General features: G+C 40.1%; 1 protein-coding gene across 1 annotated transcript in view; it reads right to left on the minus strand.

Moving 5' to 3' along the window:
- The window catches only part of LOC309822845 (ubiquitin-conjugating enzyme E2 E2), a 355948-nt gene that overhangs the window by 60556 nt on the left and 267984 nt on the right, over positions 1 to 27408 (minus strand). Inside the window, exon 4 of the mRNA XM_082654894.1 lies at positions 20144 to 20276. Coding sequence (XP_082511020.1) covers positions 20144 to 20276 — 133 coding nt within the window. The remainder of the gene's footprint in view (positions 1 to 20143; positions 20277 to 27408) is intronic.

Here is a 27408-nt window from a genome sequence, read left to right on the forward strand (position 1 = left end):
TTTGGAAGGACGGGGGAGCTGCGTGTTCAGAGATAAAATAGGGAGCTGGCCTCTTCTGTGGGTTTTTGATCAGAGGAGCGCCATGATGACAGGGGATTGGAGAATTTGTAATAGGGTTGTTACAACAGCATTTCTTCTTAAACTTGCCCCGTGTGGAACGAATCCTTTACAGTTGATGACACTGACTTATTCCTAAGTTCATAAAATGGCTTTTCTATGATCAACAGTGTGGAAGCTGTTTTTGGTATACTGTCTGAACACCTGACCAAATCAAGAGAGAAATAGATATAGGTGACAAAAAAGAAGAGGTGGGAAGGGAGGAAAGGTGGGCAGCTCGGGCCACAATCTGAAGCAGGTCCTTAGGAAAGGAGGGACCAAGCACCGCAGGCAAAGAACCACCAGAAATGGCTGCAAAACCATTTCTGATCACGGCCTTCATCACCCGCGGGAGGCCTCCTGCTGAGACAGACACAGGAAAAGAAAGACGGTACATATCTCATAGCTCAAGGTTAACCATTCTTTTTTTTAAATTTTTACATTTTTTTCAATTGAACTATACTTGATTTACAATGTTGTGTTAATTTCTGTTGTACAGCAAAGTGATTCAGTTATACATACACATACATTCTTTTTTTGTCTTCTTTTCCATTATGGTTTATCCCAGGATACTGAATACAGTTCCCTGTGCTACACAGTAGGACCTTGTTGTTTATCCGTTCCATATATAATAGTTTGCATCTGCTAACCCCAACTTCCTGCGCCAAGAATTCTTCCTCTGAGTGACCCCTGGGTTGAGGCATCCTCAGAAGGATGGATATTTGTTTCCCTCCTCACCCCCTCCCCCCTAAAAAAAAAAAAATATCAAGAACTGCAGGGCTACCAGCAACATAGCTCTTCTGGCCTTCCTGGCAAGCATTCAAGAACTACTTGTAAGTTTTACTGAAGGAATGGTTTGTATTATGAGGGATTCCTTACATTTTATTTCTATCTAATGAAAATTACACGGGTTTGTTTCCTTTTAAAATTTTCATGCCTATTTTTCTTTGATGCAGGCAATCTCTCCCCTTCTCCTCTGTCCCACTCCTGTTTTTCCCCCGTCTACAGTCTAGTCTTTGCTACAATCTGTGATTCCTGACACTGTTCCTCCACTCTTTAGTTCTACCTCCTGGGTTATCTTCTAGCTTCACACCTCAGGGCTTCTGAAGCCTGTTGCTCTGGGTTTGTCTTTTTCCCTCTGGTATTCTCTGTAAGATGACTTCCCTAAAAAAGCCAACACGTTTCATAGATAGGTTCCTTTGTGTCACATTTTAGGTTCCACATATAAGCACTATCATATGGTATTTGACGTTCTCTGATTTATTTCATTCAGCACGATAATCTCTAGGTCCATCCATGTTGGTGCAGATGGCATTATTTCGTTCTTTTTTTTATAGCTGAGTAATATTCCGTTGTATATATGTACCACATCTTCTTTATCCATTCATCTGCTGATGGACATTTAGGTTGTTTCCATGTTTTGGCTACTGTGAACAGTGCTGCTATGAACACAGGAGTGTATGTATCTTTTTGAATTATAGTTTTGTCTGGATGTATGCCCAGGAGTGGGCTTGCTGGATCATATGGTAATTCTATTTTTAGTTTTCACAGACATAGAGAACAGACTGGTGGTTGCCAAGGGGGAGGGGATTGGGGGAGGGGTGAAGTGGGAGTTTGGGATTAGCAGATGCAAACTATTATATATAGAATGGATAAACAACAAGGTCCTACTGTATAGCACAGGGAACTATATTCAATATCCTGTGATAAACCATAATGGAAAAGAAGACAAAAAAAGAATATATATATGTATATAACTGAATCACTTTGCTGCACAGCAGTAATGAACACAACATTGTAAATCAACTATACTTCAATAAAAAAATAAATTGTACCTTAATTTAAAAACAACCAACAGGTTAATTTTCCCTAAGGCCGTGTGGAAATCTATCTGCTAGAAGAGATAACAGCAACAAAAATGAAGTCAAATAGCAATGATTCAGAATTGTGTGTGAAAAATACCCTCCCATTTTCTAATGTTCTATTCCAGCTGCCTGAATCTCCTATCCCTGGAAAAAATTCTGAAGTAGTATCTTAAATAAAAACTCGAGGGACTTCCCTGGTGGCCCAGCGGTTAAGACTCTGTGCTCCCAATGCAGGGGGCCGGGCTTCGATCCCTGGTCAGGGAACCAGATCCCGCATGTGTGCCGCAACTGAGAAGTCTGAATGGTGCAACTAAGACCTGGCGCAGCCAAATAAATATTTAAATAAATAAATATTAAAAAAAAAAAACAAAAACAAAACCTCGAGGCCCTGTCCCTATAATTTGCAACATTCAACTCTGTACTGTAGAAAACTGGCCTCTGTGACATTAACAAATATTACCTTTTAAAAGCAAACAACGGCACCGCATATACATGGCTTTCTTATAAACGGTGCCAACTTCATTTAACAAAACTGATAGCTGTACTATGCATAGTTAAATAAGGCTTTTAGAAATGAATTTTGGTAGATGGCCTAACAACGAATGTTTATCTACAAAGGGAACAAATTTATAGAAGGTCCTTAAGCACAAGGATTTTATCTGATACTGATTTTTATCCTATACAGGGGCGTGTAGGATGTCAACATGTATTTATTCAGTAAGCAAATGAAATGAAAATATAGAATATTTACATTTTAAAAGGCCATACATACCATAATTAAAAATGACAACTGAGTGAGAACTTCTGATATGCCAACAGTTAGGTTTACAGAGCCTTGTAGTAGGGGCGGGTATCACCTGACAGATGTGTAAAGGTGATAAAGGGAAACGTGTTGATGCCCAAATTTTGATTTAGGGCAAATTTCAAAGTCTTGAGATTAATATTTTCATCAGTAGAGACTGTAACAGTCTAAATATTAATTGTAGAGTTAGGATTAAGAATAAATTCTTCAAATTAGAAAACAGAACTGAAAGACATTCCAGAAGTCTGACACATATTATTACCTTGTGTCTACTTCAAATAAACAGTACGAAGAATTAAAAAATAGGAGAGGTCTACGTAAAAATGACTAACAAACTGCCTTTTTTTCCCTTCGTAACAAGATTCATATATTTTTGTCATGACAATATTAGAATTTACTTTTCTTTAAAAGCCTATTTGAGTCAGGTTTTCATTATTTTTCTCCCTGTTTTAGTGATGTGTAGGTTAAAAGGACAAAGCAATCGGCCTCCTGTTAGTAGTAAGAACGTCTCACCACAGCAAGGTGGTTACATCGGCCTCGCTGACAAATTCTGAGGTTTCCAAAGACACATGTCATCAGAGGTCCCATGACTCCAACTGATGGATGGATTTACCTTCTAAGATGTGGTAAAACATGAAATTAAGACAATTTATTTCTCAGATAGGTACTTAAAACCTGTATTATACTTTATAGTCACATGGTGGGATATTTTTGGCCTGGTTAGGAGTAATTCTATTCCTCACTGACCACAAGAATCAATTCATGAAAGAGGTTAAAAAGAGAGGATACAAGAGTAAATTTCACGTTTTATCCAAATTTCTAATTATTATCACATTTTCACTATCAAAATTTTTAAGTGAACTCTTCAGTTCTTCGTTATAATGCAGGAGGAGTATTTTCTCAAGCACTGTTGACTGTTATAATACACATTTACTTATTTTATACCTAGTTTAGTGGAGGAACAAGGTATTTTTGGTTAGAGATACTGCAGTGTAAGATTCTACTGCTATAGTTATTTAGCTTTTCTTCCTCTAGAAACGGAGGAAGGTAAAAATGTATCTCCCCTTCAACAATTTGTCTTACAGATTTGGTCCACGGTGATAATGCAATTTCATGGAAGTAATCTCACGAACTGAAGTTTTACGTACTGCTTTAAGAAGATGCTTTCGAACATTTTTGTGAGCAAACTTAATGCGATTGCCCTGATTTTTATACAGGTACACCTCGGAAATACTGTGCGTTCAGTTCCAGACACCATAATAAAGCAAACATCGCAATAGAGTGAGTCACATGAATTTTTTGGCTTCCCAGTGCACATAAAAGTTATGTTTACACTATACTGTAGTCTATTCAGTGTGCAATAGCACTAAGTCTACAAAAACAAGGAACATACCTTAATTATAAATAATTTATTGCTAAAAAATGCTAACTATCATCTGAACTCCCAAAAGCATAGGTTCCTATAAGGTTCCGTTTTTTTTTTTTTTGCGGTACGCGGGCCTCTCACTGTTGTGGCCTCTCCCGTTGTGGAGCACAGGCTCTGGACGTGCAGTCTCAGCGGCCATGGCTCACGGGCCCAGCCGCTCCACGGCACGTGGGATCCTCCCGGACCAGGGCACGAACCCGTGTCCCCTGCATCGGCAGGCGGACTCTCAACCACTGTGCCACCAGGGAAGTCCAAGGTTTCTTATTTAATAAGAAAAAGGCCAACCCCTTCAGACACATGAAAGGGTATTATTCTCATTCATAATAAGAGCAATGCAATTATAATTAAACGTTCTTCCTTATCTATTAGATTGGTCAAGGTCAAATATTTGGTGGTGCCACATTGCCTGGGTAAGGATGTAGGGAAAAGGCAGACGCACCTACGTTGGGAGTAGAACCTTGGTACAACTTCTTTGGAGAGCAAGAAGGATAGTATCTATTACAATTGAACATGCATACATCCTTTGTTCTAACAATCTAGAAATTCTAGGTATTTGTCCTACAGCTATATTTACACAAGAAAGACAGCAAGTACAAAGATAGTCCGTGAAGCCTTATTTGTGATGGGAAAACAGTGGAAATAACCTATATGCCCATTGTAGGGAACCTGTTATGTAGACTATGAACATTCCTTCAATGAAATAACATATCATTATAATGGAGCTGATTTACATATATGAATAGGGGAGAATCTTGAAGGTAAATGAACAAAAGCAAATGCAGAAAAAAAATGATGTCTTTGGGAGGGGAATGAATGCCAGGCAATGGGGAGGAAGACAGTTTTACTGCACACTTTTTGTGCTGTTTGAACTTTTTACTGTGTATATGCATATCACCTATTTAACACTGCTTTTAAAAAATGCAATCGAGACAAACCACTAAAGAAGAGGTGACGTTTTAAATTGAGAAAGAAGGAAGATAAGAAGAAGTGTGGAAATGAAGAAAATAACTGGAAATAATCTGAAATAAACACATTTCTTTGTGTATTATTACCTTGTAGAAACTATTGTTTTATATAATCTATAGGGACAGAGTTTAAAATAAGTTGGTAGCCAAGTAGACAGGAAACATAAATATCCAGTACGTGTACAGGTTTATAACTTGGCAAAAGCCAAAACAAAACCCCATATCTAACCTAATTCTCCAGAGAAAGAAAGGCAAAAAGGATGTTCTCCATTAACTACGTAAAAGAATGCAACGGGGTGATGGAAAGTACGGCTGTTGTCAAGAAACTGAATTACTGTGTGTTTAGCAAGATCACAGCTCAGCACAGCTCAGCTACTTTAGGTGTGAAAAGTGATGGACTGGAAATCAGGAAGCCAGGAGTTTGAATCACGGCCCTGGCACTTATTAGCTATGTGATCCTAATCACATAATTTAATCTAAATTTTAGCTTCCTGTGATAATGAAACCTGCCTCTCAAAGTGAGAGGACCAAGTGGGATAACGAATGCAAAAGTACAGTATAACATTAGTATAAAATACAGTATGATGTCCAGTACCCCATGCTCCACGACCATCATAATGTCAACAGAATTGGAAACAAAGCCCCTAACTGTTCTCCTTCCTTGTCTCCGTGCTTCCTGGGGTGCCTCTTACTCATGTCTATATATGGAGGGCCTGGAAAGTAGTAAGGGCTCAATGAATCTCTGCTTTATAAATTAGTCTTAAAGTAGACGTTTTAAAAAGCAACCAACCTCTAAGAATTTTTGGCAAGTTTCTCCCGATATACTGATACCATCAGAAGAATGTATCCGATTGCTTAGAATAGCTACACCCGTATGAATAAATCACTGTCACTGTCTGATTCTCAATCTATTTCACTTACAAGCTTTAACTTCTGACTTTGTTTCTTCTTATGCTCTGCAGGGTGAGACCTGCATAACACCTCCAAGGGCCAGCTGACCATATCTTTCCCCTAACTCAGTGACAAGTCATAATTACATACTGACTTTTTGATCTTGACCAACTGGGAACTGAGAACATTCTTTTCTCCCTAATTTTCCTTGGACCTGCTTGAGCAAATCTCTGAGTGGCTGCTATCTCATCAAGAGATCCGGTTTCAACTCTAAGGAAAAAAAAAACCAAGGAAACGTGATCATTTGCTATAATGGGGTGATATTTGGCTGGAAGTCCTAAAAATTAACTCAGACCTCCCCACTCTACCCAAACTTGAACAAAATAACATACTATAGCGATCCAAACAAAAGTAACACATTTACATAAAGTAGAGATTACAATTTTTTTCTTACACATAGAATACCTTTTCCCCATCCCATTTCTCAAGTGGATGTGATTTGTTTAAAAATTGACAGACATTTAATCAACCCAGGGTGTCTGTTCTATGTCTTGATCTGGTCCCATCAGGGGCTCTTTCCTACAAGGCTGGAAAAATGTCCAATTCGAAGTTGCTTCTGGTGCAGTCACGCAGAACCAGACTATTCCTTCAACATCATCCTTCTGCCCTTGAACTTTCCATGGGTCATAGTGTTTCAGAGTTCCCAGTGCTGTTTTCTGGGACTAGTGGGTCCCTATCCTTTGATGTTTGGGATCCTGAAAACTTCATCCTGAAGCGGCTCCACCCTTTTCTTTTCAGAAAACCCATGAGGAGAGGGTGTCACTTGTCTAGATCTGTGAATTTTTCTTTGGAAAAATCTCTCTGATAAACGAGTTGCCATCTTTCCCTGGCTGTGACGGCAAGAGAACTCCTTGTTCTCCAAACATCCGAAGGTCTCACTCCAGTTTCCTTTGTTCATTTAACCTCCCTGTAGAACAACCTTTGTGAAGAGATGTAGACCTGCCCACTTCTCCCAGATATGCTGACAGTAATATCCACAAACACCGACTCCCATCTGGAAGGTGGGCACACTCCACAGAGAAGGAATTCCAGAGCACGTAGGCACATAGCAAAACCCTTGTTCGAAGCCCCCATATCTACGGCCAGGCTCTGATGGGGGAGGATGGTAGATATCAGAGGGGCTGATCACACACCAGCTCCATCAGAGTTGGGCAAAGGTGTCGGTGGTTGAGTTGATCCAATCTGAAGACATTAAGTTGGCTTGGGCAATAAGCATTTCAGAGGAGACAGTGGAAAACCAAGTCTTTCTCCAAAGTTTGTAACTGCATCAGATTCTGGAAAGCTAGGGAGAAAGGAATCCACCCAAAATGTGACTAAACTGAACTTCCTGTCAGCCTAATGACTGATTTCCTATTAGCTTATGGGCATATTTGGTTTAGAACAAATAAAGCTGGTATTCCTTGCCCTCAAAACAAACGAAATCCAATCCTACTTTCAGTAACTCTTATATTGGTGGTAGCTGGGGCAGCCGCTGCACACACAGATGGATACAATGTACCTTGTTTTAAAAGCAGAAAGACAATGACCACTGTTTTGCTCTATTTTTATTCACCACATTGATTCTGAAATTTCTCACAACATTAAAGTATAGCACAGCATTTTTAAAAGGTTTATGAAAAAGGAGAACGAACTAAAAAGACAAATTACTGACTCATGAAATGTAAGCAATAGCCCAGTCATGATACTGAGGATACAAGGCTGTTTCGGCACTAAGTATGAAATTGACCTGTGAAATGACTTCTTTTACTTTTTTAATTCAAAGACTATTCTAATATGTCAATTATCCCCTGATTAATTAATAGATTCAACAAAATCCCATCAGGATTTTTTGCGGCAATTGAGAAGTTTATTCCAAAATTTCTAGGCAAATGCAAAAGACTTGGGTAGCTAAAATAATCCTGAAAAATAAAAACAAAGTTAGAGGACGTATACTACCTGATTTGAAGACTTAGTGCAAAGCGACAGTCATCAGAACAGTGAGTGTTGGTTTAAGAATAGACTAGAGATCAGCCAACTTGCTTTATAAAGGGCTAAATAATAAATATTTTAGTCTTTGAGGCCATATAGTCTCGTTTACAACTCCTCAACCCCGGTGCTGGAGCAGGAAGGCAGCCCCAGACAACATGTAAATGAACAGGCATGGCTATGTTACACTGAAGGTTTATTTACAAAAGCAGGCAGTGAGCTGGCTTTGGCCCATAGGCTACAGTTTGCTGATTTCTGGAATAGACTAAGAGAACAGATCAGAACGTCCAGAAACAGTCCCATACTTATAAAGGCTAGTTTTTGACAGAGGGGCTAAATAATTCAATGGGGGTGATGGGGGGAAAGCATGTCTTTTCAACAAGCAGTGCTGGAACAACCAGATAACTGTATGGGGCAAAGGGAACCTTGACCCCTACCTCAAATTTTGCACACAAATTTATTTGAAATGGCTCATACATTTAAGTGTAAAAGCCAAAATTATGATACTGTAAAAAAAATTGGAAAATAAACAGATGAGTGGGAGGGGGAGCTACTATCTACAATCTACAAGGACTGTAATTTCATAAAAGAAAGGACATTTTAACAATAAAATGGCAAAAAGCTGTAATGTCAGTATATAAGGCAGGCCTTTAAATTGAAAAGAAAAAGAAAAAAAAAGAAAAAATATTGGAGAATATCTTTGCTTCCTTGGGAGTAGTCAAAGGTTTCTCAGAATGCATAAAGCACTAACCATAAAATAAAAAATTTGATAGAGTACATAAAAAACAAAAACCTCTGCCCACCAAAAGATATTTCAAAAATGAAGAGGCAAGTCCCAGACTGGGGAAAGATATTTGAACTACATAAATCTGACAAAGGATTTTTATTTAAAATATATAAAGAGTGCCAACAAATCAATGTAAAGAGACAAACAACAATAAAAATGGATAGCGAGCTTGAACAGACATTTCAAAAAAGATATATAAATGGTGTATAGCACATGAAAAGATGTGTCCTCTTTTAGGAAAATGAATGCTACGTTTCAGGTGTGTGCGGTGTAGGTGTCAGGGTTAGGGAGAAGCTTGACTTTGCTTTATTATCTTGTTTGGCTTAAGTGGGGTTTAATGAGGTGTTTATGGGTGCCGAGTTGACAATGGTAAACGGCGATGAGTCCGAAAAGTGCCAACCTGGTTAGGCTGAACTGCGCTGCGCAGAATTCCCTTCCACACCTGTGTCTGGTTAGGTGGGCACCAAGAGGCATTGTGCGCAAGAGTTGGTGGTTGGAAAGAAGGGAGCAGAGAGATGGTTTCCACGTGTGGAAGGCTGGTGCTGGGGCATCAGGGTGCTCATAGGTGTTGCTGCTTCTCTGTAGGCTCATCTCACTGGTGTAGGGCTCCACCCTCCCCGGGACACTCCTTCAGCTCCTCCGACCCCTGGCCTGGGGACGTATTTATTTACCTCGATGGTGCCGGGAGCCACCTTCTTCTGCAGAACTCCTGTATCATCACAACCGCAGGCGATGAGAGACTGACATGAGTTCCCAACGGTTCTCGTGGGTTTTAGCTCATGTTCCTGGCTTGCCCTGCAGACTTCAAGCTCTAGCATCAGACAGCAGCCTCCCAGAAACAACTTAACCAGAACCTACAGCCGCGTGGGGTCCTACAGATACATATATATCTCCTTACGCAATTGTACGTAGACTCTCCTATGAGTAAGCAGTCTTCCCTCGGTAGCCACAGGGCATGGGTTCCAGTAACTCCCGGAGTACATGACAATCCGAGGATGCTCGAGCCCCTCCTAGTTGGCCCTCCCCATCCCTGGGCTCTGCATCTGTGGATTCAACTGACTGCAGATCCTGGAGTACTTCCGTGGATGTGGAGAACCAGCTGTACCACTGCTCTGACTGAACCCTGCTTGATACAGAATCACTGCACGAACCTGTTTCCTGAAATCTCCACGGTTTCCTGAGGAAGGCTTCCTCCACTGTTCCTCACCCCAGTTATGTCCTCCAAAGTCCCCTGGAGAACCAACCCGAGAGTCTCTGATGCCTCGGGTGCCTAAAGGAGCCAAAGAAAAAGCCAATGATGGGATTGGTACTGCTGTTAAGAGACAGGATCATCTGGTCCTTCTGAGATAATACAAGAGCAGATTGGAATCATTCGGAATCCGGCACAGCCAAAGGGCAGGCGGGAGAGAAGAAAGATCAGCCTTGTGAGTGGAATGACCACGTGGAGCCCGGTCACCGCATCTGCTGGGGGCTACAGAGGACCCTGACAGCAGGGCCAGGCCGGACCTGGAGAGAACCACCAGTACAACAACCAGCCACGTGGCAGTGACGGAATCACGCACCGGACACCAAACCTGGTCAGAACCCCAACACAGGAAGCCCCAGCACTTCCCCCCAGAACATTCAGCAGGGACGGGGCCCAGAGCAGGGCACACACAACAGCTGGCATGTGTGTTGGGCAGTGGCAGTGGTACCAGACGGGCCACGAGACCAAAAGGCGGTGCTCAGTGCTAACAGTCCTGAGGATGCTCAGGCCTGTGGCGACACCGTTGTGAAAAGGCTGAGGATAGAGATGAGCGAGAAGGGAAGGAGTAAAGGAGTCCCTCCAGGGAATGCGTAATTTGGCAGCAGAGGAAGAGGAAGTTGGTCCCTGGCAGGTCCCTGGAGGAGTTCCAGAGCCAGAGCAGAGCCCAGTTTCCTGCCAGCTCAACTGAGCAACGCTGAAGACCAGCCAGGCCAGGATCAGGGTCTCCACATAGAAAAGTAGTTACTTTATCCATCCATCATCTATCGATCTATGCACCTATCTATCCATCCATCCATCCATTTATGTATGTATATATCCATCTATCCATCTCTCTCTCTCTCTCTCTCTAGATATCCCTACCTATTTGAATAAATTTGACACGCAACACTGTATAAGTTTAAGGTGTAAAATGTGTTACTTTGATAAATTTGTATACTGTAACGTGATTGCCGATGTAGCTATATTTATCAATTGTGTAATTATAATACAATATTTGGTCTATATTCATTATACTGTGCATCTCTATGGCTTATTTACTACTCATTACAAGTTTGTACCTTTAAACACCATTACTCTTACCCTGCCGCCCAGCCCCATCCTCTCTGGTAACCACCGTTTTACTGTTTTTCACACGTTTAATGTTTTTTAGATTCCACGTATAAGTGCTATCGTTCAGTACTTGTCTTTCTCTATCTCATTTAGCACAATGTTCTCAAGGTCCACCCATGTTGTCACAAATGGGAGGATATTTTCTTTTCTCACAGATGAATAATATTCTGTTGTGTATACATATCACATCTTTTTTATCCATTCATCCATTGGTGGGCATTTGGGTTGTTTCTGTATCCTGGCTATTGTCAATAAAGCTGTGATAAAAATGAGGGTGCATATATCGCATTGAATTCCTGTTTTCATTTCTTTTGGGTGTATAGTTAGAAGTGGGATTGCTGGATTATATGGTAAATAAATCCATTTTTAAATTTTTTGAGGAACCTCCATAGTGGGTGGACCTATCTGCATTCCCACCAGATAGGGACCCCTTTTCACCACATCCTCACCAGCACCTTGTCTCATCTTTTTTTTTTTTTTTTTTTTTTTTTTTGCGGTACACGGGCCTCTCACTGCTGTGGCCTCTCCCGTTGTGGAGCACAGGCTCCAGACGCGCAGGCTCAGCGGCCATGGCTCACGGGCCCAGCCGCTCCGCGGCATGTGGATCTGCCCGGACTGGGGCACGAACCCGTGTCCCCTGCATCGGCAGGCGGACTCTCAACCACTGAGCCACCAGGGAAGCCCTCTTGTCTTTTTTGCTTACATCCTTTCTGACAGGTGTGAGGTGATAGTTCACTGTGGTTTTGACTTGCATCTCCCTGACGATGGGTGATGTTGAGCATCTTTTCACATGCCTGTTGGCCATCTGCGTATCTTCTTTGGAGAAATGTCTATTTAGTTCTTCTGCCCATTTGTCAACTGGTTTTTGTTGTTGTTGTTATTGAATTGACAGTTCTTTATATATTTTGGACGTTAACCTCTTACCAATATGTGCTTTGCAGAAATATTCTTTCATTTGGTAGGCTGTCTTTTCATTTTGTTACTTGTCTGTTTTGCTGTGCTGAAGCTTGTGGGTTTGATGTGGCCCTATTTGTTGATTTTTGTTGTTTGTGCTTTTGGTGTTGTGTCTCCCAAATTACTGCCAAGACCAATAAGGATGAGATTCTTCCCTATGTTTTCTTCTACAAGTTTTAGGGTATCAGGTCTTATGTTGAAGTCTTTGATCCATTTTGAGTTGATTTTTCTGAGTGGTGTGAGACAGGGGTCTAATTTCATCGTTCTGTGTGTTTCTAGTTTTCCCAGCACCATTAGTTGAAGAGGCTATCCTTTCCCCATTGAGCATTCTTGGATCCCTTGTTTAAATATTAGTTGACCATATGGTTCTGGGATGTCTATTCTGTTCCACTGGTAGATGTGCTTATTTTTGTACCAGTACTGTTTTTATTACTATGGTTTTGTAGTATAGTTTGAAATCCAGGAGCACGATATCTCCAGTTTTATTCTTTCTTGGCTATTCAGGATCTTTCATGGTTCTGCCCAAATTTTAGGACTGTTTCTTCTCTTTCTGAAGAATGCCTTTGACATTCTGATGGGGGCTGCATTGAATCTGTAGATGGCTTTGGGTAGCATGGCCATTTTATCAATATTAATTCTTCTGATCCATGAACATGAGATGTCTTTCCATTTGTCTGTGTCTCCAGTTTCTTTCAGCAAAATTTTATAGTTTTCATTGTACTGGTCTTTCACTTCCTTGGATAAATTCATTCCTAAGTATTTCATTGTTTTTAATGCTATTGTGAATGGGATGGTTTTCTTTATTTCTTTTTCAGATGCTTCATCATTAGTGTAAAGGAATGCAATTGATATCTGTATGTTGATTTTGCATCCTGTCACTTTACGGAAATCATTGATTAACTGCAACAATTTTTTGACTAATTCTCTGGGATTTTCTCTATACAGGATCACATCATCAGCAAATGATAACAATTTTACTTCTTCCATTCTTATCTGGATGCCTTTTATTCCTTTGTGTTGCCTAACTGCTCTGGCTAGAACTTCTTGGACTATATTGAATAGGAGCGGTGAGAGTGGGCATCCTTGCCTTGTTCATGATTTTAGAGGAAACACTTTCAATTTCTTCTCTCCAATGAGTATAATGTTAGCTGTGGGTCTGTTGTATACGGCCTTTAGTATGTTGAGGTATGTTCCTTTTATACCTAGGAAATGACTTCTCCTTTAGCTTAGGGCTAGCAAAATCCAGAAATCAGTATTTACTGTTCCACACAGATTTAATAATGCAGAGTCTGCTAATTAGGAACTCACTGGTGAAGAGCCCCAGGTGTCTTTGGCAAAACTGCAAGGACTCAGAATCTCTTCGTAGCATTCTTCCCTCCCTGGATCACCTCTTTCATCTCCCTCCCAAAAACCTATTTTAGAGAATGACCTAATATAGTATATTTATACCAGAGTGTAAAATCCAAGAACAGGTGTGCCTTCTTCCAGGATTTAAGTAATTTAAATTTTCTCTATACCTGCGGAACGAAAGGTTCAGTTGAGAACGGGGTTTGAACTCCAGTTCTGCTACCTACTTCTTATGTGACCTGTGTGCCACGTGACCTCCACGGGCCTCAGTTTTCTGATCTATGAAGTGTGTGTGGGAGGGTAAATGCTATCTCCACGGCAAAGTTGTATGGATTAAATTAATTCAACACATTTTTTATTGTAGGCCTACAGGATCGCCAGGCATTGTTCTAGGTGCTGGGAATCCAGAAGTGACGTAAACATAGACAAGTGCCTGTGCTCGTGGAGCTTACATGCTAACTAGAGAAAGGGTAGCATCACCAACTCATAAACAGAGAAACACAGGATGCCAGGAGGGAGAAGTGCTATGGAGAAAAGCCACGTTTGCAGGTGGGGTAGGGCAAGTTGGGGGTTGTCACATGAGACCTTCCCTGGAAGGTGACACTGAGCAGATACCTGCAGGGAGGCAGGGAGTGTGCCACGTGAGTTTCTGGGGGAAGACAATGCAGGCAGAAGGAAGAGCAAATGCCAAGGCTCCATGGAAGGAGCCTGCTTTAGAGTATTGGAACCAAGAGTGACAGTTGGCGATTTCAGCATGATTCTGTCAGGTCTTGCGTGTTTTTACTTAGTGAGGGGAGAATCATGGAGAGTTTTTAGGCCAAGGATGGACGTACTCTGATTCACACTCTAAATGGATCCTCTGATGCAGGGGTACACGCTGCAGGAGGGATAAGGCAGAAGCAGCGAGATCACATAGGAGACTCCACGGTAATCCAGGGGAGGGAAGCAGCTGATGGAGGCCGGGGCCAGAGTGTTACTACTAGAAAGAGTAGTACTAAATGGTTAGATCTGGGTTTATGCTGAATATTTATTTTGAGCTGGTGAGACGGGATCTGGCTAGGCTGTGTGAGAAGACTCAAGGTCTTAAGCTTTAGCAACTAGAGAAATGGAGTTCCCATACATTGAGGTGGGGGCACTGGAGGACCTGGATTGGCAGGAGGCGGGTGGGTTGTGTCATCAACAGTCTGGTTTGGGACCTGATCGCTGGGTGTTCAACTGGACATGTCAAATAGGCGAGCCAATCCGTGTGAAAGCACCTGATCCATGGCTAGGCTTTATATGAATGTACGAACGCAGGTTAGAAACAAGTGGACTCATGTCGCTCCATGACAACTGTGTGCTCTCTCTCCAAGACCAGAGTGAATGAGCACATGTGGTTACACATGTAAACCACTGCTCTCTCTGAAAATGCTGGGGGACACTGTCAGCTTTCTTCTTTGAGCGGCGGCAGAAGCAGCAACAACAACAGAAGCAAGTGAATAATAATAACCTAGTTAGAATAAAATTATGGAAATCCCTGATGAACTTTAATTTCAGATCTCTCTCTGGCTTTCAAATGCTGGGTATCGTTGCTTCTTGTATAACTAGTTAGCTACTTTATTCACAATTAGCCTCGACTTACCAATTTAAGAAAATGAAAATTTTGAAAATCTAACGGACCTAAATTATCTATTTCGTTCTGTGAAAGCAATTAATACCTCTCCTATTAACTGACTTTTCATTAGTAAGCAAACCACAGTTAATTTCATAAAAAAACAAAACCAAACCATAAAGCATACAATACACTCTGAAATGATCTCTAAGTTAAGATTTATTTTAAAATGTATTTGATGCAATTTGTAACGGAGGAACACGCTCTATTAAAAAGCTTTTAGAGACTGCTAATACTAACGTGCTTTTTTTCTCAAACAAATATGTATGCCTGTGGTTTTTCTGTTTATTTTTTTAAACATCCTAGGCACAAATTTTATCATTCCTTTTTGGAAAAAACCTACTGGCAGATACTGTCCTGCCATTACCACGAAAACAATGCTTTCCAGTAACAGGTATGAGCAGCAATATAGTGCATCTCACTGGGGTGTAAGTGGCCCGAGATACTAAAAATAAACAACAAGCACGTTTGATCCTTCTACCGACCCACTCTTAGATCTACGTAGAAGGCCCACTTATTTATTTTATGAAATACCCAGATCCACAGGGAGACAGAAAAAGCCAGTTATGAATAGGCTATGTCTATGTATTTCTACCACAAAAACACAGCTCTGACCTGTTACCTAACAAGACCCCTTATCCTTAGGATGTATGTCATCAGAATCTCTAAGATACGAAGTACCAGACACAGTGTGTCACAATCTTTTCAAAGCGTTTTTAGCAGGAAAAAAAAATACTATAGGAATAAAACATATTCCATTATTTTGCTTCTGAATTTTTCAAGTACACATGAAAATATTTACACATTAGACTATTTAAAAAGTGCTGGTTTTGAGCACAGGAGTAATTATCTATGATATGAGTGTGCAAATGTAATACCCAATAAGATATAAAACAACTCCTACTTTACAAATAAATAGACATCTGAATTATAACATTAAAATGTATGTCTACACCGAAAAAGAAATACAGTATTAAAGGACTTTGGGACATACCAGTGATTTATTATGCTTTTCTTTCTTTTTTTTTGATCAAAAATATTTTAAATATTTGAGTATGGTTAAAGGCTCCACAGACAATGTCATGAGAGTATTATGCTTTTCTTTCTGGCCATATATATATTATTCCTGGATAAAGTTTCACTAAACGGATATTTTCTCAGAGAAATGACATCACTGGTGGTTAAGTATTCAACTAAAGACTTGGCATCAGAGACAACTACCAGTATCATACCAACAGACATGCCGTGCACTTAGTAGAAGAGGCAATGAACATATTGATTAGATAAAAAAATCAGCGGGCTAAAAATCATATTGAGATACAGCATTTGAAAGTACAACTAGTACTTGACTGATTTAAAACTCGCATACTAAGTGTAATGAACATTACATACTGCGTGAAAAATGTGTTTTGCTTGCCTTGTTAGAAGTTAGGTGGGTTCTGGAAGGAATTATTGGAATGGTTCCTCTGAAAGTGTGAAAAATTAGGTGCTGGAGTGTGGGATATTCAAAAAGTCCCTGTGGCAAGGAGAGGCATCCAAGCCACTCCACTGCCCTTTACGTGACAGATTTGAGCACGACAGTAGTTAAAAGTTCTCAGTAAGGATTCCCAGTCTGAGAGTTTGGGAAAAGGGATCTCGTGGATTCAATGGCACAACAGACTCATTTTATGGTAGACATTTGATAACGATTAGTGGCCAATCAGGTTGATTTGTGAACCTCTGCTCTCATCAACGATTCTCTCTGACACCTACAGCTACCCTGGTTCATTCTTCAGAGCACCGGAAAATGCTGCATGCATCAAAGTGTGCGCCTAAGGTTACTGGAAGAAGAGCAAAGGATGAAGGAAACAGAGAAATAAACAAAACGTAATCACAAATATGGACTACTTAGAGTAACAGGAGACTAGAAAGGATGGGCGTGGTACTTCCAAATTATTAGTAAGTCTTTGTTTTAGTGAACAGCTTTCAAGACACTCGCAAACTTTCCCCTTTAGAGCAACACCTCTGTTTACGAAATCCAATTTCCAAAACCGATAAAGTAGGTGGTGATAATCTGCTTTGAAAACTTCCCATGGGTTTCTAATAAATGTGCATTTAAATGATAATTTGAGTACCAAAGTTTGATTTTTCTTTGTCCTAATAGATTGTCTAATCAAATTTATCCACTGGAGGGATTTAGTTTTTTTTCTGGCAGTACTCTTGAGAGGTTCTAATTCAGCTTTTTTCTTTGAACACTCCCAGGAAAGGGAAGCCTGGTCTCAGAGGCAAAGCTATTCAAACACAGACTGTCCGGAGATGGGTCAGATTTTCCTCACGTGGAATCGAAATCTGCTTCCCTGTAACTGACACCCTTCTGCTTCTATTTTTGTCCCATTCAGCCATCCAGGAGCAAGTCTAACCCCACACAGTTTCTGAAACATCAGAAAACAGCTATCACGTTCCTCCTAGGTCCTATTTTTCCTAGTAAACATCTCCAGGCTAACTATGTATAATTCAGTGGGAAGTACATGGTCCCTGGAGGCCAAGTTCAGTAGATCCCTGGCTGTATATTATTAGAAAACCTCTCCAAACCTCATCTAAGTCCCCTTCTCTGTGAACGGGAACATCCCAGCCTTACTAGGGTGTTTTGGAGGAGAGACGGGTTCACACAGCGGACGCCCAATCCAGTGAAGAAACTCAAGAATGCGAATAGTTCTTTCCCTCCCCAGCTTATTCCTGTTTGTCCTTCTGAAAATGAAGAGCTCAGAAGGCAATGAGGCACTCCTGATACCATCCGATGGGCTCAGAGTTCCAGAGATTGTGCTCCTAAAAATATCTCCTTAAGGCTTCAAGAACTTCAAGTTCCCACAGAATTGTACTCAGTCAGAAGGCCACACACTTTATTTATATGAAAATAAAGCAAGTCTCTCCCATCTTGTATCGTGATTTCTTTCTGAATTTTCAGTGAAACAGTATACCTTGAGCCGTTTACATTCCACCTTGTCAGTTTTGGCCGCTGCTTCGAGCCCACCAAGGAGGCCTTTTATCTAACCTATGAATCCGTTTTCCCTCCTGGTTTGTTTAATCTACACATTTCTGTCATGCAGAGGCTGGAGAAGCCCACGCATTTTGTGAGATGTAGGTTCCATAGAACAGACCATACCAGGCTTATAAGCAGCACAACTGCCTGCCCTGAGTTTTCCCTCCTTCTCACCACCTGTGCTTCCGTAACTGATGGGGCTGCAGAGAAAGGTCCTCACGTCACCGGCAGTGCAACAGGTAAAACCAGATGACTTATGGGCTGGTCCAAAGTAGAAGGGAAGATGTAAGGTTCCCACCCAGTAAAAGGAGAAAATAAAGATTAGTTATACGGGGGCTTCATCACTAAAAACCGACCAAATACAGCCCTGGGGGGTCCCAGTGCCACCAGCTCTGTCATCTTGGATAAAATGTACTGTGCAATGTAGTAAGGAACACAGGTTTTGGAGCCAGACTTCCTGGGTTCAATCCTGATATCATTCGGATTATGCTGGGTAGTTACTTAGTTTCTCTGTGCATGGGTTTCCTATTTGGTAAAATGATAGTTATTACTTTTTTTTTTTTTTTGCGGTACGCGGGCCTCTCACCGTTGTGGCCTCTCCCGTTGCGGAGCGCAGGCTCCGGACGTGCAGGCTCAGTGGCCACGGCTCACGGGCCCAGCCGCTCCACGGCATGTGGGATCTTCCCAGACCGGAGCACGAACCTGTGTCCCCTGCATCGGCAGGCGGACTCTCAACCACTGCGCCACCAGGGAAGCCCAGTGGTTATTACTTTTTGCTTTGATACCAAAACAAGATCCAAACCTCAATGGAAAGGAAGGAAGAAAGGAAGAGAGAGGAAAATAAAAGAGGGGAGGTAGGAGCCAGGGAGGGGGATCACAGGAAGGTGAAGGTCTAGTCTGAGTCTTGCTTTTTAAATTGTGCACTCCAACCGACAACTCAAATAGGTTTTACTTCCCTCTACGTTGAGAAGTCAAGCCAGATGAAATAAGAATTCTGCTTGGTGGCCAACAGACAGAGTCAACGCCCTCTGGGTCTTTTCCTTTCCAAAGTGGAGAATGACTGCTATATTCAGAACAGATAACCAACAAGGACCTACTGTAGAGCACAGGGAACTCTGCTCAATATTCTCTAATAACCGAAATGGGAAAAGAATTTGAAGAATAGGTACATGCATCTGTATAACTGAATCACTTTGCTGTACACCTGAAACTAACGCAACATTGTTAATCAAAAATGCTCCAATATAAATTGAAAATTAAAAAAGAGAATGAATTTAAAGTCATCAAATGACCGACTTACAGGCAGTAGATAGTTATGTGAAGAATTCTTAAAGGATATAATCTTGTCTTAAGTAAGTGAAAATTCGCCCATGTTCTGATGACGCTGCTCTTACACTTTCTTCAGTCATTTATGTGTGGCTTTCCATTAATCCATCATTTTAATTAATGGACTATTATAAATTCTTCTTTATTGCATTTTCCTGACATGATTTCTCAGTCTCTGTGGGTCACACTCTCCGCTCTAGTGCATGTGGAATTCACATGGGCAGCTGGAGCCGGAAGCCTGGCCGTGGTGGGCTCCCTCGCCCCCAGGTCAGGTCTGGTTCCCCTGGCTCTAGGGCTGGCACCAGCCCACCCTCTGCCCCTACTTCCACCCATAACATGCTGTCTTATGTTACACTCAAACATGTACCACAGAAAGGCGACATGAGGAAGGATGAAAAAAAGCAATGAAGTATGCGTCAAGGGCTGGGGTGAGGGAATAAACCATTGTTCACATTCTGCTTCCGTTTACATACAGTCAGCCCTGGGACGTTGCCTATGCTAAGAGAACAGACATGAATTCCTAGGTATGTACGCTGAAGAATATGTATATATATATATACACACACATGTATATATATATATATATAGGCAACAGAACACATTGCTAAAAATGGATGAATATTTCATACTGACCTTGGGGGGTTTAAACGGATAGTCTGGTGAAAAGGTAATGTCAAGAAAGAACACCCCTCCTTCATAGACAGATCCTGGGGGTCCCAATATAGTTGACCTCCATTCATAAATGTTGTCTCCTTTGGGTCCAGCACTGAAATAAGACATACAAATAAAATGTGCTTAGAGATCATATAAAGCTTGGAATTTAAAAAATATCTATTTACGGTAACAATAAACTGAGCCATTCCATAAAAACACACCGAAGTTAATAGATTAATTCTACATAAGGAGTCACTTGTCAACGTCATCAGTATTCTATAAATGGAATATGTTGGTATTACTAAATAAAACAGAACCAAGAAGATTCTGTTTTGCCATTCATAACCCTAAACTTATGAAACTAAAGATTCCAAGGACCGTAGACCAGAGGTAGGAGCACAAATGTTTGATAAAGCATAAAACTATTTCTGGGATCCTGAAAAGGGTGATACAGTGTCAAAAAGATAAATTTTCAAAGCTACAAGGGACCCTAGAGAAAGAAAATACCCTAATCCTTTGTTAACTAAGAACACAAAAGAGGTTCATGGAGATCAGTAAATGTTCATCATTGATAAGACTCAGCTCAAGTATCATTCCCATCTGAATCTTCTTTTCTCTCTCTATCCAAAGATTCCTGGCCAACGCCCACACCCTCCAACTAGTGTGGTCTATAGAAGATAAGATGCAACCTTTTGTTTTATACCTGTGTTGTGTAACTGTTTGCTTTTTCCATCCCTCCCTGGAAGTTCTTTGAGGAACAGATTTTGCCTTGTCCTCAGTGCCTAGTAAGTAAATGTTTATTGGATGATGAAGCTGGGTTAACAGTGAAGCAAGGGGAAGCCACATGGCTACTAGCAGCAAACATACGTCCCCCAGTTGCAGAGAAACTCACTGAGGAAAATAAGGCCCACACAAGTCAACTTAACTGTGTTAATTCTCCCAGGGTAACAGAAGGCAAAGTGAGATTATAGTTTAGCTCCAGTGTTCCTCTTGCCCCATCAAGCTAATATGTACATCTAACAGCCAGAAATTCCCCTCACACCCTGTAGCAAAGTGGGAAACCCTGTTAAAGTGCTTGAGAAGATTTTATTGCCAACAAAGATTTCTCTTCTTTCTTATTTTGAAATTAGTTCATATCTACAAAAAAATTCATTGTTGAGCTGTATATCAAAAAAGCATGCATCTTATCTATGACAAAGGAGGAAAAATATACAATAGGAAAAAGACAGCCTCTTCAATAAATGGTGCTGGGGAAACTGGACAGCTACATGCAAAAGAATCAAACTGGACTACTTTCTCACACCATATACTTAAATGTAAGATCTAAAACCATAAAAATCCTAGAAGAAAACAAAGGCAGTACACTCTTTGACATCTAAGATTGACATCTTAGCAATATTTTTTTGTATATGTCTCCCCAGGCTAGGGAAACAAAAGCAAAAATGAACAAACGGGACTACATCAAACTAAAAAGCCTTTGCACAGTGAAGGAAACTATCATCAAAATGAAAAGGCAGCCTACTGAATGGGAGAAGATATTTGTAAATGATACGTTCAATAAGGGGTTAATACCCAAGGTATACAAAGAACCCACACAACTCAACATCAAAAAACATACAACCTGTTAAAAAATGGGCAGAGGACTTGAATAGATATTTCTCCAAAGAAGACATACAGATGGCCAACAAGCACATGAAAAGACGCTCAACATCACTAATCATGAAATGCAAATCAAAACCACAATGAGATATCACCTCACACCTGTCAGAATGGCTATCATCGAAAAGACAACAATTAACAAGTGTTGACGAGGATGTGAACAAAAGGGGAAGCCTTGTGTACTGTTGGTGAGAATGTAAATTGGTATAGCCACTATGGAAAACAGTATGGAGATTACTCAAAAAAGTAAAAATAGAACTACCATACAATCCAGTAATTCTGCTTCTGGGTATTTATCTGAAGAAATTAAAACAGTAATTTGAAAAGTAACTGAAAAGATATATGCATCCCAGTGTTCACTGCAGCATTAGTTACACTAGCCAAAATACAAAAATGCAACCTAAGTACCATCGATAGATGAATGGATGGAGAAGATGTGGTACATACGTATACACACAATGGAATATTACTGAGCCATAAAAAGTATGACATCTTGCCATTTGGGACAACATGGATGGACCCTGAGGGTATTATGCTAAGTGAAATAAGTCAGACAGAGAAAGACAAATACCACATCATTTCACTTACATGTGGAATCTAAAAAACAAAAGAATACATGTAAGAAAACAGAACAGACTCAGATACAGAGAACAAACAGGTGGCTGCCAGAGGGGAGGAGAGGTTGGCGGATGAGAGAAACAGGTGACGGAGATTAAGAGGTACAAACTTGCAGTTACAAAATAAATGAGTCACAGGTATGAAGTATACAGTCAATAATTATGGAACATTTTTGTATGGTGACACCAAAAAACCCCCCACAAAAACCCAAAATCCAAAAAAGCATTCATCTTAACCAAGTTCGGATTATTCTGGGAATGCAAGGATAGTTTAACAATAGAAAATTATTATTGTAATTTACCTTATAGCACATTAAAGTAGAAGAAAATGATAATCTCTAAGAGGTGGAGAAAAAGCACTCCATAGGTGCTTTTTTATTAAAAATGATAGCTATTTAAGATAAAAACTCCTAGCAAAATTAGAATAGTAAGAAACATCTTTAACCTGATAAAAAGCATATACCAAAAACCTCATAGCAACTATATATTCAATGGTAAAATATTAAAGCACACCCTTTAAAAACTGAGGAACATGACAAGGATGCCCACTATATCCATTTCTAATCATTACTGTATTAGAGCTCATGTTCATCAAGGTATGAAAGGGCACAGGGAAAAACCCAAAAGATTTATGGATTGGGATGGAAGAAATAAAGCTGTTGGCATTTGCAGTATTTATGTACACAGAAAAAACCTCCCCAAATCGATACATAATTAAATTTAATAAAAGTTTAGCAAAGTAGCTGGATGTAAGATCAACAGGCAAAATCAACTGCATTCAACACAACAGCAAAATTAGAAAATGTATTTTAGGGCTTCCCTGGTGGCGCAGTGGTTGAGAGTCTGCCTGCTGATGCAGGGGACACGGGTTCGTGCCCCGGTCCAGGAGGATCCCACGGGCCGCGGAGCGGCTGGGCCCGTGAGCCATGGTTGCTGAGCCTGCGCGACCGGAGTCTGTGCTCCGCAACAGGAGCAGTGAGAGGCCCGCGTACCAAAAAAAAAAAAAAATTATTTTAAGATACTTTTATAAATAGTATTAAAAATATGAGAAACTTATGAATAAATTTCATAAAAATATGTAAGATTTTTATGGAGAAAATTATAAAACATATTGAAATACACTCAAGAAAATTAAATATCAATAGATGAAGACACCAAGTTTATAGGTAGGAAGACCCAGGATCCTGGGTATGTCAATTTCTCCCTGATCCAATGCAATTCTAATCCACAGTCCAACAGTTTTTTAAAAAACGAAACTTGACACATTGATTCTAGAAGGCGTTTGGGAGCTCCAAGAAGCTCCTGAAACTTTTCTACACACATATGAAAATCTGATATATGTCAGAACTGATGGGGCTAAGAAAACAGTTCTGTCTTTGGGCAACAGAAATTTGATTTCTACCTCAATAAATATGTAAGACTCTGTTGCAGATGGATTAAACACTTACGTGCAAAAATCAAAAGTTTTGGAGTTTGACTAAAGACGGTGACAAGGCAAGCCATAAACTGAGAAAAGATATTTGATCATATAAAACTGACAAAATTCTAGTGTCCATAATATACAAATTCCTATCAATCAATAAGGAAAAGACTAACGATCCATTAGAAGGGAAAAAAGAGGAAACACGAATGGCCATCATCATATGAAAAATGCTCAATCTCATTAAAATAAGAGAAAGGAAACAAAATTACAATTTAATATTATTTCACAAAATATATAGGCAAAAATAAATGCCTGACAAAACCTAGTGTTGATGAAGATGTGGAAAAACAAGAACTATCCATTGTTGATAAGCGTGCCAATCACTCTGAATGAGGACGTGGACTTCCCTAGTTCAGTTGGATATAGACAGTTCTATATTACAACACAGGAATTTCACTCCTAGGTACACACCCCAGAAAAACTTTTACCCATGCACCAGAAGACATGTACAAGAATGTTCATGGATGCGCTATTTGTAATAGCAACATTAGAAACAACACAGATGTTCACTGACAGAAAAATGGATACATTCACCCAAAGGAATACTACACAGCAGTGAAAATATATAGACTAACATTGATAAATCTTAGAAATAGCATATTGGATAAAAAAGCAAGTCTAAAAGGAATATATACGGTATGACACTATTTCTACAAAGTTTAAAAGCAAACAGGAAAATAAATTATGGAGGGACATATACAAAAAGTTCCAGAGAGGAGTCTCCTGGGTAGAGCGGAGAAGTAGCACACAGGAGCTTCAATGGTTCTGGGGATGTTCTACTTCTCAGGATGTGTGGTGGATTCAGGAGTTATTTGTTTTATTACTAGGTTTCATAACTTACTTAGGAGTTAGATATCTTAGATTTGTATCACATTTTCATATTAAGATAAACTATGCCAAAAGCAAGTTGTAGCACAGGTACAGTGTGATCCTACTATAGAAACTAGAAACATATTAATAAAACAACATTTTATATCATTTATGCATACAAATCTATGTCAATGTCTTTCAGGAAATGAACTGGAAAAATATACCCAAATTCAAGATGGTAGCTGTGCAAGGAACAGGGGAGAACTGGAGGGGGTGAGGGGAGGAAATCTGAACGTAGAGAATGAAGGAGAGTTCAATTTTATTTCTACAGTTTGATTTCTCTTATTTAAAATAAGATGTAGTAAAATAAAATAAAAGAAAATCACAGTTAGCCAAGTTTATGGCCAAGTACTGAAACATGGTGCAAGGGACTGGGGTGCAGCCTCCCTGCCCCATCTGACCACTGATCTCCCTCTCCTGAAGCAGACAGTGAGGCAGACAGAATATTCAGGCCAGATGACAGCAAAACCTTGCCAACAACAGCCCTTGTTGCCAGACAAGCTCACTCATTTAGATGAATAATACACATGGTTACGCCCGGAGCTATAATTAGACGCAATACACATAGATAAGTTTATTAGAAGGAAGGGCTTAAAAGTAAATTATAGGTTTGTACTTACAACATTACTTCAAGGTAGATGAAATTTAGTTTAAAAAATACACACAGGAGAGCGCACAGCTATGAAACAGTGTGCAGAGACACTTTTCCCAAATTTGAAGATATAATTTGTGAGTCACTTTGAGGAATTTTAAGATGATTTTCCAAGAATGGTCACCACAGTTAGTTATATAATGTCGGCTAATTAAGGAGTCACCAATAGTGCCACCAAAGAAGGACATCAAAAGCACAGGGCAGGAGACACTTCACAAACTGGGCCGTGTCTGCAGATAACGTATATTCCATCTGTGCCCATTCCAAGTTTTATCTGGCTCTCAGTCAGAACTCCAAATTTTATTGCTTCTTTTAAGTCAGTAAGCTGTCCAGGTACTTATTAACAGTGGATTAAATAACTCAGTTAACAGTATCACTCTGAGTTGGTTCATGCTGCCAAAATGTGTCTTTTTGAGAAATTACTAGTAGTGACAACCTATCTGAAAAACAGATGGGTGCTTTATTTTTACTCTTTAATTAAAAAAAATTTTACCGGAGTATAGTTGATTTAAAATGTTGTGTTTGTTTTTTTTTTTTAACATCTTTATTGGAGTATAATTGCTTTACAATGGTGTGTTAGTTTCTGCTGTATAACAAAGTGAATCAGCTATCCGTATACATGTATCCCCATATCCCATCCCTCTTGAGTCTCCCTCCCACTCTCCCTATCCCACCCCTCTAGGTGGACACAAAGCACCGAGCTGATCTCCCTGTGCTATGTGCATGCTTCCCACTAGCTATCTATTTTACATATTGTAGTGTATATACGTCCATGCCACTCTCTCACTTCATCCAGGCTTACCCTACCCCCTCCCCGTGTCCTCAAGTCCATTCTCTACATCTGTGTCTTTATTCCTGTCCTGCCCCAAGGTTCTTCAGAACGTTTTTTTTTTTTAAGATTCCATATATATGTGTTAGCATACAGTATTTGTTTTTCTGTTTCTGACTCACTTCACTCTGTATGACATACTCTAGGTCCATCCACCTCACTAAAATAACTCAATTTTGTTTCTTTTTATGGCTAAGTAATATTTCATTGTATATATGTGTCACATCTTCTTTATCCATTCATCTGTTGATGGACAGTTAGGTTGCTTCCATGTCCTGGTTATTGTAAATAGAGCTGCAATGAACATTGTGGTACATGACTCTTTTTGAATTACGGCTTTCTCAGGGTATATGCCCAGTAGTGGGATTGCTGGGTCATATGGTAGTTTTTTAATGAACCTCCATACTGTTCTCCACAGTGTCTGTATCAATTTACATTCCCACCAACAGTGCAAGAGGGTTCCCTTTACTCCACACCCTCTCCAGCATTTCTTGTTTGTAGACTTTTTGATGATGGCCATTCTGACTGGTGTGAGTTGATACCTTATTGTAGTTTTGATTTGCATTCCTCTAATGATTAGTGATGTCGAACATCCTTTCATATGCTTGTTGGCAATCTGTATACCTTCTTTGGAGAAATGTCTATTTAGGTCTTCTGCCCATTTTTAGATTGGGTTGTTTGTTTTTTTGATATTGAGCTGCTTGTATAATTTGGAGATTAATCCTTTGTCAATTGCTTCATTTGCAAATAATTTCTCCCATTCTAAAGGTTGTCTTTTCGTCTTGTTTATGGTTTCCTTTGCTGTGCAAAAGCTTTTAAGTTTCATTAGGTCCCATTTGTTTATTTTTGTTTTTATTTCCATTTCTCTAGGAGGTGGATCAAAAAGGATCTTGCTATGATTTATGTCATGGAGTGTTCTGCCTATGTTTTCCCCTAAGAGTTTTAAAGTGTCCAGCATTACATTTAGGTCTTTAATCTATTTTGAGTTTATTTTTGTGTGTGGTGTTAAGGAGTGTTCTAATTTCATGCTTTTACATGTAGCTGTCCAGTTTTCCCAGCACCACTTATTGAAGAGGTTGTCTCTTCGCCACTGTATATTCTTGCCTCCTTATCAAAAATAAGGCGACCATGTGT

This window comes from Grampus griseus (genome assembly GCF_964374135.1).
Source record: "Grampus griseus genome assembly, chromosome: 5".
NCBI lineage: Eukaryota > Metazoa > Chordata > Mammalia > Artiodactyla > Delphinidae > Grampus > Grampus griseus.